At 43.5% G+C, this 13,707-nt stretch overlaps 1 protein-coding gene across 3 annotated transcripts in view; it reads left to right on the forward strand.

Annotated features, from left to right (window-relative positions):
- The window catches only part of EPB41L4B (erythrocyte membrane protein band 4.1 like 4B), a 142,196-nt gene that overhangs the window by 78,581 nt on the left and 49,908 nt on the right, over nucleotides 1–13,707 (forward strand). The window contains exon 16 of one of the 3 annotated variants that reach the window (XM_027105274.1): nucleotides 1,484–3,532. The exons of the other annotated variants lie outside the window; for them this stretch is intronic. Within the exon in view, the coding sequence (XP_026961075.1) occupies nucleotides 1,484–1,631 (148 nt within the window). The 3' untranslated portion in view covers nucleotides 1,632–3,532. Of the gene's footprint in view, nucleotides 1–1,483; nucleotides 3,533–13,707 lie in introns of those variants that run through there. 3 annotated transcript variants of the gene reach the window in all.

Genomic DNA, 13,707 nt, shown 5'->3' on the forward strand with positions numbered 1-13,707 from the left:
TTTTTTTTTTTTTTTGGTTGTGGGATTTTTTTTTTTTTTTTGGTTGTGGGATTTTTTTTTTTTTCAGGGATGGGGTGAAGGGTTGCTTTTTGTGGTGACGGATCTTTTTCTAAACCTAGGGGTCGGTAAACTTTTTCTGTAAAGGGCCAGATAGTCGATATTTTCAGCTTTGTGGTCTCTGTCACAGCTACTCAACTCTGCCATGGTAGCTTGAAAGCAGCCACAGGCGATACAGAAGTGAATGGGCCTGATTGTGTTCCCATAAAGCTTATTTATGAAAATAGACAGTGTGGGATTTAGGCTGAGGGCCGTGTTTACCCACCTCTGCCCTAACCTACCACAGTCCTTCCTAAGTAAACTGGCACCTGCCTTGTTGCATTTACGGTTAAGCTTGAGATTTTTTTTAATGCCAGCTTTGTAAAGGCAAACGTTCCTTTCATGATTTGAATTTCAGATCAGTCTTAATTGGTGTTTATGTGTGAAGCTCTTTCAGAAACATAGTTGGTGAATTCAGTTTGCAGAAAGTTATTTCTTAGTGAGATTGCTAGCCTTGCTCCTCGAGAAAGTGCGGCGAATGGAGTGATGGGAATAAATCCATTGAGAACAGGGCAAATGAGAGCAAGTTAGTTCTTGGTAGTTCTTACCAAGTTTGCTGGGGATCCTGTAGGACAACAGTGCAGTTTGATCATAAGCACTTGATATTCATGTAACATTTAAAAGCAAGTGAAACTAGTGAAGTAATACTTCTAAATGTTTCTGTGTTGCAAAGGCCGTTTCTTTTCCAGACATGCGACACAGAGAGATCTATAGAAATGCTTTTTAATTTAACCTTGTGTCTACAAAATTGAACACCTATTTTTGCCTGTTTTACCATATTGGTTTCCTTGTGAGGCAGACCTGGCTGGGAATGCTAGGGAGGCTGGACCGGTGCTGCTTGCAGGTGGCCCTGCTGCCTGGCAGTACCAGTGTTACCTGCAAACTTGTTCATGCAGAGTTCCAGCCCCCCGCCGCCGCCCCAGACCTGCTGCATCAGAATCTCTGGGGGTGGTTCCCAGCATATTGTGCTCTATCAGACTCTCCAGGAAAGGAGAATTATTTGGTCCAGCACTTTTGGAAAATGCTGCTTGAGGCGTTCACAGTGTCCGTTCACATGGCAACAGTTGTTGAGAATTCCCGTAGAAAAGGAAGCTTTTTCACCACCGCCTCGCTTTCCCCAGACCGACTTGATCATCAGACACCCTTTGAGGAGTGATGGTACAGCCCAGGGCAGAGCTGTTCTCAACTTGGAAGTTGATAGAGGACCCGCATCTGAATTTTTTAAATACTTGAAAGTAGAAAACCCATTCATTTCCATCTGAAAGCCATCCCCATTTATGTGGTTCATGGTTTTTCTTGTCCGTTTCCTTTGTGCTTGTGTTGTTTCACTCACCTCTCTGCATTGTCTTCATACCCCCACTGACCACTCACTCTGCGAACAAAACAGGCCATCCTTTCAGGATGACAGGCCGCATTGGAAAGCATCGGCCAGTGGAGATGACAGCCATTTCGATTATGTCCACGACCAGAACCAGAAGAACTTAGGAGGAATGCAAAGTATGATGTATCAAGATAAACTCATGACTGCACTTTGAGAGACTGAAGCGTCTTACTTCCATTCACCATCATAGTTTCGTTACATCCCATGGAAAGTGTCTTGGCATCCCGTGGACGTGTTTGTAGAAATGTCTTCTAGGAATAGTTCTGCAAGGTGTTTTCCGTGTCTGTGTAAATATTTGAAAATAACCCCAGTAGGTAGCCCTAACTTACTGACTGCATTCTCAAAAAATGAAGGTAGTTAAAGGCTCAGGAATCGTTCTGATATTGTGATTTTAAAATTGGAGTATAAGTCTGTGTTTATCGTATTGCCGTGTACCTGTTGTTTCTTTGTTATTTAATGAATGGGACCAAAGAAAACCAGAAAAACTTGGGAAGATCGCTCCGTAGAGAGTACCATATAGTACAGTGGTGGGAATTGAGGTCACTGGGGGCCCAACCTCTGCCATTGTGTGATCTTGGACAGACCATCTCCCCTCTGTTGGCCTCATTTTCCCCGTCTGAAAAGAGCAAGTTGGACTAAACGATCACAAGGTCCTCTCTGGCTCTACAGTTCTGTGATCTATCAACGTTTCATATTCTTAGGCTGAGGACATAACATTCACACCTTCTTTAACAGAGGGTTACCTCTTTCAAAAGCTGAATAAAGTATATAACATGTTAAAGGTTATATCAATACAGGGAGATTTTGAATTTCCTATCTTAAAGCAGTTTAGTCATTTTGAATTCTCGCAGGTTTATTAATCAGAAATCACATAGCCTTTATTTTTATAGAAGTTGCTGCTCAAGTACAAGAATAATTTTTTAACGTCTTAACGATTGGTGCTGCTAACTTGCGTGCTTTCAGAAGACATAATTGTGAATGCACACTGTCAATGTATAGAGTTCAAGGGTTGGTTTTTATCCGAGGCTTCATCCTTTTAAGAAGCAACATGCAATATGAGATGCATTTATGGCTCAAATTGAAGCGTGTAAAATTTTAGTGAAGTTGTGCCAAAGCATCCCGTGCAAGAGGATAGGAGGGTGTTGCACAGTCTTTCTGTAGAACCAGAAATCAATACGTTGCCTTTTAGGGTAGAACTCGTACCAAACTCTTTATTTCCCACCCCCGTTTCAAGCCCCCGAGTAAGACCTCTTTTTCCTCCTGTTAAGTAGGCCTGAGATACTTTCCTTAGTATTTTTGTGAAATCAATTCTTGTGCCTTTTTTTTTATATATATAATTGTAATTTGGCCCTTTTAAGCCTTTTTAAAGAAAAATGTGTTTCCCTCCCTTGAGATAGTTTATTGCCAAAATCTGATCTTTTTTTTTTTGGTTACCACAAAAATCTATCCAGAAGGAGGGAATCAGCTGCACACCGTGCACAGTGGAGTTGATCACCTATAAACGCTCCCTAAGATACATGTTTACAGGTGTATTTCCTTTTAGCAGATGTTTTGGTCCTCAGTTTACGTGCTGCATACAGATAATTGTGTTCTGAATCTTTTGATTTCATTGATACATTTTTACAAATGTGTTTGTGAGGAATAAAGATTATTCTTGCTTTTTTTTTTTTTTTTTTGACTCCATCTTCCTTTTATGCTGCACAAGAGGTATCATTTGTGGATGAAGTAGGTGATGGGACTTTGGAAGTCTGAAGGTGAACATTCAGTTAGGTGGCATGGAGCAAACTCATCCTGGAATGAGGTTGCTCTTAGGAAGGGTGGCCCTTTTTGTAGACTCCGTGGCTGAGGTGTTTATTCATCTGGGGCAGCTTCGGTGAAGGTTCTGATCACAGGTGGCAGTGGGGCTCCCGCTGTAACAGTCCTGTGGTGAGGGTGGGTGTTTGCCCTGGTGATTGCTGCTGTCCCGGGACAGAGACCTCCAAACCTGTGTCTGTGGCCTCCTGGAGATTGTGTATGCTTATCTAATAACCTCTAATAAATACCTTTCTGCCTGAAGTACCTTGAGTGGATTCAATTGTCTGCAACCAAGAGGTCTAACCAGTGTGCATACATGTTAATTTTTAAAGGAAGTGTACGGTTTTCATCCTTCAACTTGGCGGAACTTTCTCTACTGCATTTGACAGCGGTGACCACTCACTCACAGCTTCTTGAAACTAATCTCTTGATTTCTGTGATCTCTGCTTCTCTAGCCCTTGGACTTTTTCTTCTGTCTTTGTCACAGCCTCTTCTGTCTTCCTGTTAAATATTGGTGTTCTCCCAGGGTTCTTCCTCTGCCCACTGCTTTTCTCCCTGATCACAGTCTACCTGCCCTTCTCATCTTGTCAAGATTTTATAAGTACTGTTGACTCTGAAGCTATTATCTCTAATGCAAACTACTCTGTGAGGTTTTATACTGACATTTCAACCTCTGTATCCTTGTACACCTCAGACGTCACATGGCAAAACTTAAATTCATCCTCTTTTACTGAAAAAAACAAACCACAATAACTTCACTTGAATTCTCTTCTTTCTCACCAGGGTAAGCATTTATACATCATCCACAGCTCCTCTCCCTTTTGCCGCCCACGTCCAGGCAGTCCTCAGGTCTGTTCTGCTTGCCTCCTTAGTATTTGTATGTAGCCCTTCCTCCCTCCTTATCAACACTGATCTTGGAGTAGCATCCTCTGCCTGGCACTGATCTCTCTGACTCCAGTCTCCCGACGAGCTCATTCTCCTCGCAATCACTGGAGTGATCTTTCTAGAACACCGTCTGATTGCGTCCTTGCAGTGCTTGATATCTGCCGGGGTTCTCCATGACCCACAAGATGAAGTCCAAGGCCTTCTCTGGAATTCCCCCGCTATCTGCTCCTGTCCTGTTGCTCTAGCTAGCGTATTTTTCCCCCATTTCTCACCCTCCTGTTTAAACTCCTACAACACCAAACTGCTTGTAGTTCCTGGCATTCACCATACCCTGCTGTTACTCCCATCTGTGCCTTTGCAAATACTGTTCCTTCTGCCGAAAATGCTGTCACTCCCATCCTCTTTACCCAACTCCTGCTCATCCCTTAAGCCTCTGCTCAGACGCTGGCTCTCTTCTCCCAGGGACTCTGACTGCCTCCACCCACCTCTGCAAATTGGGCTCGTTCCTGTGCTCTGCTCCTCTACTTCCCCCAGCCCCCGTGTATATCTATGATGTATTCACTATTTTGTGTTAAAACTGCCTTTCTTATTCATCTCATCTTGGAGGCTGTACGTTCCTTAAGTGTAAGCTTTGTGTCACACTCTCCTTTGTTCCCCGGTGCCTGATGAGTAGCAGGTGCTCAATGAATGTCTGCTCAGCAGATGAATTATTCTGCATTCATTCTAAAGGAAACATCTAACCAGATGACAGGCAGGAACACATCACTTCTGAGCTGGTCTGAAGGTATCTGAACAACTGTATCCAGCTGGGAGCATCATCTTTTGAGCAGGACTTTGCCTACCACGTGCGTTCTGGATTCATCTGCTAAATGTGAATATTATTCACTGTGCCCACGGTGTTCTCATGGGAGGCTTCGCTATAATTTTGAGTGGGGCAGACGACGGTCCAGCCATGTGATACTGGAAACGCCGGTAGGTTGACACTGATCCACAGAAACGTACAGGGGCTAGTAGCCAGATGTGCGCTTCAAACTCTGCACGTGTCGCTTCACTTGATCTTCCCAACTGCTCTGTGAGGTGGGTGATATTCTTTTCACACGTGGGGAAGTTCAGGCTTAGGGTCTAACCAAGCAGCTTGCCCATGGTCACTCAGAATTCTGACTTCAAAGTCTGTGTTCTCCGCTCCTGTGCTTTAAGGCCTCTCACCGCTAATTATTCCACCATTTGGGACCCTGTCCATCCACATCTCCAGGAGACTGTTACTAGATGATGTTGAAGAGTTCACTCCACTGAAATCCAGAACTACCAGAAAGCCACCTTCCACCACTATCAGTGTAGTGACTGTCTGTCTCTCCTCCACACCCGTGGTCTGTAACCTTGCTCATCACCATCACCAGTGAGCTAGCAACCCTTCCCAATACCCCGCCCGTCCCCTCACCCCTCCTCCAGCAGTCTAGTCACCCTGTCCATGCAGGCATTCGTGTACCAACAGCCCCCTTTTCAAAGGAGCGGAGATTGAGCGTTATTTTCTTAGTGAGCCACTCATTTGATATGATCCCCTTCTTCCTTCCCGAGAGCTCACAAACTGGTCATTTCTTCTGGAATATTACCTGCCAGCAAAACCAAACTAAGTATTCCATAAACTAAGGGGATTAGGTCTTTGCATTTTTGAAACTCAGTTACTTACTGGTCTTGATCATCCACTGTTTTTCTGTGATCCCCTGAGAATATCTAACAGTGAATTGACAGTATCGTCACATTGATGTAATTCATGTGGACTGGAAGTCTTGAAATCATGTCAGGTAATTACCTTGGCCTTCAAAACCCTCTTGCTTGTTTCATTTCTTGGTCTACCACTTCCACTGAAAATGGTCCTCCTTAACAGTGAAGATGAAGGAGTAAGGACAGTACAGGAGTCCTTTGTTTTTCATGCCTGTTAATATCCCACCATGCTTCCAGGTCAGTGACTCCAGCCTCCTGGGCCCTGCTCTGAGCACAACAAATGATAGATCCTTTTTGTTGCCCTTAATTTTTCCAGCTTTTAACTAGTCTTTTAAGATGTGAGCTCATCAAAGAGCTCCTTGAGCAGCCGCATTGATCCATTTGGATGAGTATTTCCCACACGGCTCTAAGTGAATTCCCTGACTGACTGAATCTTCCAAAAGTACCAGGTAAATACCCTAAATAGCCCTAGAATGATTTGCTTCCACCATTTTGCTCTAGGAGGCAACAAATGCCTAGGCAAGGTATAAGGGGGCAGAGATAGAGAAAAAGCAAACTGCAGCTAAAGAAAGGAAAGTCCCTTCGCACATGAAAGGTGGCACGTTTTAAGAAGCCCCAGCGTTATCTAAAAGGTGAAACAGAGGTGAAATTGACATTCAGCTGAGACTCCACTAAAGAAGCAATCCTCAACAATTCTGCAAAAAGGCCCATTTCCCCCCAAATTAGGAAGCCAAATAATCGCTTGGACAGCTTGTTAAAAATGGAGATTGTGAGGCTCTATTTAGGGGGTCAGGGTGAGACCTAAGAACCTTCCTTTTAGTGGTCACTCCAAGGAGAGTCTGAGGTGGGCAGGCGCAGGACCACACTTTGGAAAAGCACAGCTTCCTGTCTTGTTATGTTTGCCCTTGTTTTAGTGGCTCAGTTTTTAACTGATTAGAGACCAACTCTTTTTCTTTTTTTTTTTTTTAACATCTTTATTGGAGTATAATTGCTTTACAATGGTGTGTTAGTTTCTGCTTTCTAACAAAATGAATCAGTTATACATGTACATATTCTTTTTCTTAAAGAGGCATGATGTTCAAAAGTAAATGGACGGGGACTTCCCTGGTGGTGCAGTGGTTAAGAATCCGCCTGTTGATGCAGGGGACACGGGTTCGAGCCCTGGTCCGGGAAGATCCCACATGCCGCAGAGCAACTAAGCCCGTGCACCACAACTACTGAGCCTGCGCTCTAGAGCCCGTGCGCCACAACTACTGAGCCCGTGCGCCACAACTACTGAAGCCTGCGCGCTGAGAGCTCGTGCTCCACAACAAGAGAAGCCACCACAATGAGAAGCCTGTGCACTGCAACGAAGAGTAGCCCCGGCTCGCAGCAACTAGAGAAAGCCTACGCACAGCAACGAAGACCCAACGCAGCCAAAAATAAATTTAAAAAAAAGTAAACAGACGGATACATCATAATCAGCTACATCTGTCTCCTCAGCATAGCTTTGCACTTCCTTGGGCTCATGGTGAAGCAGAAGAATGTAAGAATTCTAGTGGTTCTTTATATGGCTTTAATTTCATCACAACCTCCCTCCCCCAAAATCTGTCAAACCAAGACTTAGGTCATTGTTGGGCCCTCCTGCTGAAGTGAGAGGCTAGTGAATTCCAACCACTCGAGGAGGAGAGGGCATAGCACACCCCAATCTAAGGACCCGTGCCAAGATTAGAGCCCACGGTGGGGTAACAGGTGGAAGTTTACGGAAGCAAAATGGCAGGATGTTGCAGGCTCATGAGAGAAGACTGCAGAATCCAGTGTGGAGTGGTGATTTTGTTGGAGCACTTTGGACACGCTTTGGAATCTCAGGTAGTTTGAATCCCAGCTTTGCCCCTCACTAGCCATGTGACCTTTGGCCTGTTTCTTATCTTCTCTATGCCTCATTTTCCTCATCCCAAAATGGAATTTAACAATGTCTCACTGTTATGAGAATTAAATGGCACTGTATGTGTAAGGTGCTTTGCACAATGTTTGATGCTAGCTGGTAGCAATTTTTAGCAGTTTTTGAGATTTAAGGCCTTAGCAGTCCATGTAGGGAGAAGCAGGACAAGGGGATTCAAAGTCTAGCTCAAGGAATGGTGTATCTCCTAGGTTGATGGGTTAAGATGTATGGTCTAAGTTTAGCAACAGAAAGGGGTGCTTCGTTCCAAAGGAAAGGTCACATGGAAGAGAGTTCACACAATAGGCAAAGACACAGCTCTGAAACTCTAACAAGTGAAAAGCAGAAACAGCATGGGGATGTTTTCAGAGGAGATAAAAGGAAATAGAAATGATATTTCTGTCTGAGAATACCAAGAAATAACTGTCCAGGCAGAATGTGGGCAATGCTTTCCGACCTGCAAGTGGGAGAATGGCCCTAGGGAAGGAATTGGTGAGACCACAGAGAATCCCTTCTGCTGGGACATTTGGGACTCAGAAGTTGAGAGAATTGAAACAGATCTGCTCAGTTCCCAGCCTGTCCCAACTTGAGATTTCATCTTACACAAAGCAGAGGAAGCTTTTAACTATTTGGAGACTAAGTAGAAAGTAATAAAGAGAACTGCTGTGCTATTCAACCTTTTTTAGGAAGTAATACAGACAGTGGTAAAAATTCAAAACTATCCAAAAGTTACTTTTCCTTTCCACCCTCTTATTCCCTAGTTTTCCCCAGAGACAAACATTGTTAGCATTTCTTGTCAATCTAGAGCTATTCTGTGTTTAAACAGGCACATATTTATTTAACCAATCAATACTGATGGACATTTAGGCTGCCCTGCATCTCTAAAATGACAGCTTTGCCGCCATCCTTATACACGTCGTGCACTTGAGCAAATCCATCTGCAGAATAAATTCCTTACAAGTAGAGATGCTGGGCCAAAAGGAATGCACGTATTTCATTTAGATATTGCCTAATGAAGTTTACCTCCAAAGATATCCTACCTGATTACGCCTCTCGACACTATACACACAACAGCTATTTGACAGGGCCTCTGTGATCCCACAGGAGACATGCGCCTAGCCTTCGCTAACTTTTTTAAAACCTTGCTAGTCTGATGGGTAAAAATCAGAATTTCTGTTTCCGTTGTATTTCTCTGTAAGCAAGGTGGCACACCTTTTTATCACTTTGAATGCCATTTGTTCCTTGTTTACTGTGGAACATCTGGAGGCCCTAATCTTGAGTCGTACCCTTTAATAAAGATCAGACTGATGAAGTAAAATCCGTCATCTTAGCCTTTTTATAGTGAAGAACGGGAAGCCTGGGAAGAGTCGATCTTTACCAGACATTCTGTGAAAGCAGCTTTCCAGAAGTTCAGGTAACAGTCAGCATGATACCTGCATGCCCTGGAGGTCTGAAAAAGGAAAAGGGGCAGCATGATAATAGCCAGGATGAAGGAATTGATTTCTAATATCCATGTTTCCTTTCCATTTTGGGAGTTGATTAAGAACTGTACACTCAGACACTGTGAATTTCCCTGGTGTATTTGATCAGGGAAGGACGGATTTACATTTAATTACAATTAACATTCTAATATATGGAATCTAAAATCACAGCCACATCGCAGGACTCGCCAGTGGTTTTATTGGGGAAAGGCTGCAGAATTTAAAATACCAAACGGCTTAGTCGAGGCAATCCACTAAAAAGGGTTAGAATAATTAGAGGAACATCCCCGTAGGCTCATGTTACAAGAAACCTGCAGAAACCTACCTAATCCTCCCCTACTGAATAGGGAATGGTTTAAACATCCACTTTGTACCGCTGAGACCTCAAAAGCAAGAGGTGTTGCTATGCTAACGGCTCCACGAGCCAGTTGCATTCCGTGGCTGGATAAAGACGCTGTAACTATATTTAAGGCAATTTTAAAAGCCCTTAAAATTAGGCCCAGTGTATGGCTTCAGAGGCTAACTAGGGGAGTTTGTAATAGAAGCTTCTGAAGAACCTACAAGAATTGGGGAACAGCGAGAGGACCATTTGAAGAGATTTTTAAGCACGAATGAAAACCAAAATAGATTAATCCTCATCTGTATCCCCTCAGGACCTCGTACCCCACATTCAGCTCCTGCTCACACTTGGTCTTGTGCAATTAGAATGTCCAGGACCTGCCCTGAACAGAGTCTGCATTTTATTCATCCAACTTGAACTTCTTTCTGGAATGAATCATCATTTCATTCATTTGGGTGAGTTGGATGGTGTCTGCCGAGTGGAAAAAAATAACACTCGCAGCTCATGTCCGATTCTGCCATAACTCTTGCAGAGTGCAAAGGGTGATAAAGAACGGGCTCTTTCGACATTATTTTACACACTAGCAGCTGTGCTTCCATGGCAACGATAATTTTGTCTTACTGTTCCTTGAGGGCTCCCGTGTGATGCTATTGGGGTATGCATTTAAAGCAGTGGCTAGGGGCAAATCCGTTAATGCTGTTCCCCACCTGAAGAAAGAAAGAAAAGAAAATGAATCTTATTTTAAGGCAGAGAGTGAGCACTGATATGCAGAAATGAGAGGCAAAAAGAAAATCTGTAAGAAACCAAGGGAAAACAGTGTTGGATTTGTTAGAAGTGAATGCTGTGAAGGAAAACAGCAATATTTATGTCAGTATTTTTTTCCTTAAGGCAGGAAAAAGATTGAGTACATTCTTAGTCATGAGCCTCTGTGCAAAAGTGAACTCATGAAATATTTATTCTTTGGACTCAGATCCTGAAATTTATCTGGAATTGCTAAAGTCCTAGATCTCACTGCAAAGTTACAGGGCCCTTCCTCACAGCCTCTTGCTGTCTCCTACACAGACAATTAGAATAAGACATCGTAAAACTTAGCAAGAACAATATCAAGGTAAAATGGATTTTCTGGCAGAAAATGTTCAAGGCCTGCTTGTCTGCTTACAGCCATTCATCGACACCAATGGATACCAGTTTCACCAAAGGAAAACTCCAGACTCAGAGATGGAGGTACACATCCTACCGTAGCTCACACGGGACAGAGACCCCGTTACCACCGAACAAATCGTAAAGGCTCTCATCATTCCTTAAGATGTGGAATGTTTTACTCTGCAGTTTTGCCGAGACCATCATGTGTTGTTAAGAACAACTGGGGAATTCGTGACCAGAGTGAAGCTTTTATGAACTGACACTTGATAAATTACCTAGGGAGAGTTCAATTTTAATGCACTACACCATTCATCCAACAAATATTTACTCCGCTGCCTCACTGTGCCAGGTACTGTATAGATGCTGGGAATTGCTATTGAGGAAGACGCCGTCTTTGGCTCCAGGCACCTAGTAAACTAATGAAAACAAGAGCTCCCAGTCTACTGTGGATTCAGATAGCACCTGTGCTAACACTAACTGGACAGTTCCGAGTTGATTGCCTGGAAAATGTTGAAAGAAATACAAATTGGGGAAAAAAAATTTCTGCCAGTTAGTAATCCATATAAAAGAGTAAATAATGCCAAAAAACGTAATTTTGACCTTTTCAGACAAGAGAAAAATGAGGTAGGGGCATCGTTCCTCTCTAGTCGCTTTTAAAAAAATAAAACCACTAAGTTAGTGTAAGAAATCATCCCAAATTAATAGACCTAACATTCGTAATGTGTCACATTTCTAAGATGTTGGTGCAATTTTCTTCTCAAACCCATTATGGAAAAGGTACAGTTTTTCAATTATACTCTTACCGTCAGATAGTATGTTTGCGCTAAATTCAATAAGAACTTGTAGCAACATGTTGGTGTAATGCCTACTCTGTTTAGTTTCTGCTAAATTAAAATGGATATTAGTGACAGGTATCCTGGAAACCAGGATGGGTAAATGCACCTTCTCCTGTCTCTCATCCGGACATGGCAGAGATCAAATTATTTCATTGATCTGTAGTTCCTGAGGTATAAATGCTTAATAAATGACTGTCTGAAAATGCGGTGTCTGGGCAGATAAGTGAAATCAGTTACCTAAGGTCATAGCTAAGGGGCAGCACAACCAAAGCTAAGTGCCAACCAGCATTCTTTTAATGTCATTATACTGCTGCTTTCACCATCCACGTGGCAAAGCAGTGTCTCTTGGCACTGAAGAGAGCACAGGGCTCTATAGTCAGGTTGCCTGGGTTCAAATTCCAGCTCTGCCATTTACTGGTTGTGTGTCTTTGGGAAAGTTAATTAGTCTCTCTGTTCCTGTTTCCTTATCTGTAAAATAAGGAAGTAATAATTGTTCCTTCTTCAAATGTTGGAAGATTAAGTAAATTCATAGATGGCATAGTGCTGGGCACTCAGAAGTGTTAGCACTTTTTTTTTCTCCTCTGAGGGCATTAATGCACTAGTGTTCAGTCAGGAGGTATGATTCTGGCTGACACCATCTGCTGTGATAACATGGTACCTGAGGGGATTCTGCTAAGAGAGTCCCAATCAAGAGTCACAGTTCCAGGCTAATGGGCTTAATTATGAACTAGTAATGATGCTTCCCAGCTTTATTTTTTTTAATTAATTAATTTGTTTTTTGGCTGTGTTGGGTCATCATTGCTGTGCACGGGCTTTCTCTAGTTGTGGTGAGCAGGGGCTACTCTTCGTTGCAGTGTGCGGGCTTCTCACTGCGGTGGCTTCTTTTGTTGCGGAGCATGGGCTCTAGGCACGCAGGCTTCAGTAGTTGGGGCACATGGGCTCAGTAGTTGTGGCACATGGGCTCAGTAGTTGTGGCTTGCAGGCTCTTGAACACAGGCTCAGTAGTTGTGGTGCACGGGCTTAGTTGCTCCGCGGCATGTGGGATCTTCCCAGGCCAGGGCTCGAACCCATGTCCCTTGCATTGGCAGGCAGATTCTTAACCACTGTGCCACCAGGGAAGCCCCTGCTTCCCAGCTTTTTTTGTCCTTGGCACCCATAGGAAATGTGTTGTTGTATAGCACGCTGGGGTAAGCAAACAAGGGTGCTTGAGGCTCCCGGCGCCCCTGGTCCTGTCCCCTTGCTCCAACAACTGAGAGAATGAACGGTTCATCCCACTTGCCACCTTCTGAGGCCTATCAGTTGGGAAGCTTTACTGTGTGTCAGCAACTCCCTGATGCTTTAGTTCTGATAAGGAACATGGAGGTGTCCCCACTTAGGCTAAAAGTAAATTAGGTGCCAGTTTGCCCCAACCAGGCTCTTCTGGAAGGTGTTTAGAGAACTTATGTGCTGCTGTGTGGGCTGCACAGAAGCTCTTCTTGCCGCCAGGAAGTCTGCTATGAAGTTGAGACATGTGCCAGGATAGGTAAAAGAGTAACTGAGTACAGGCAGCACCTAAGGGTGAACTGAGCAATCCAGAGAAGATGCCAGACAACTTTGGACAGAGAGGATGTTCCCTGTGTCCTCCTAAGAGACTTCAAGCTGGCACATCACAAACGGGGGACTTCTTGGCCATCCAGACAGTGGAGTTCCGTTAAAAGCAGAGCATCTGTTGAGGCCTTGGCCTTTCTAGCTGATGATTTGGTTGTTTGGAAGGTAGAAGAAACACTGCCCTGCCGGTCAGCAAGGAAGACTGGGTTGGAAGTGTATAAGTGACAAGACCCTTGGAAGAAAATGACCCTGGTGTCTTAGAATCATTAATATGAAATGAGTGGAATTCAGGGTTTAATCTTCCATGTATTCTAATCTTTAGAAGATCAGATTTCAAAAATGTTAAACAAGGGTAGATCTAAAAGGGAATATTTTTCACATGGACTATGAATATATCAGATAGTCTGAAAGATGAAGGCATTCAGAGCCCACAATTTAAAACAGTATTTTAAAGAGAAGGAAGGTAGAACATATGACCAAAAACAAAGGGGCAGAGACCTTTTTTTTTTTTTTTTTTTTTTTTT

This window comes from Aethalodelphis obliquidens, unplaced genomic scaffold, assembly GCF_003676395.1.
Source record: "Aethalodelphis obliquidens isolate GAN/ISIS:26980383/991018 unplaced genomic scaffold, ASM367639v1 scaffold7, whole genome shotgun sequence".
NCBI classification, from domain to species: Eukaryota; Metazoa; Chordata; class Mammalia; order Artiodactyla; family Delphinidae; genus Aethalodelphis; species Aethalodelphis obliquidens.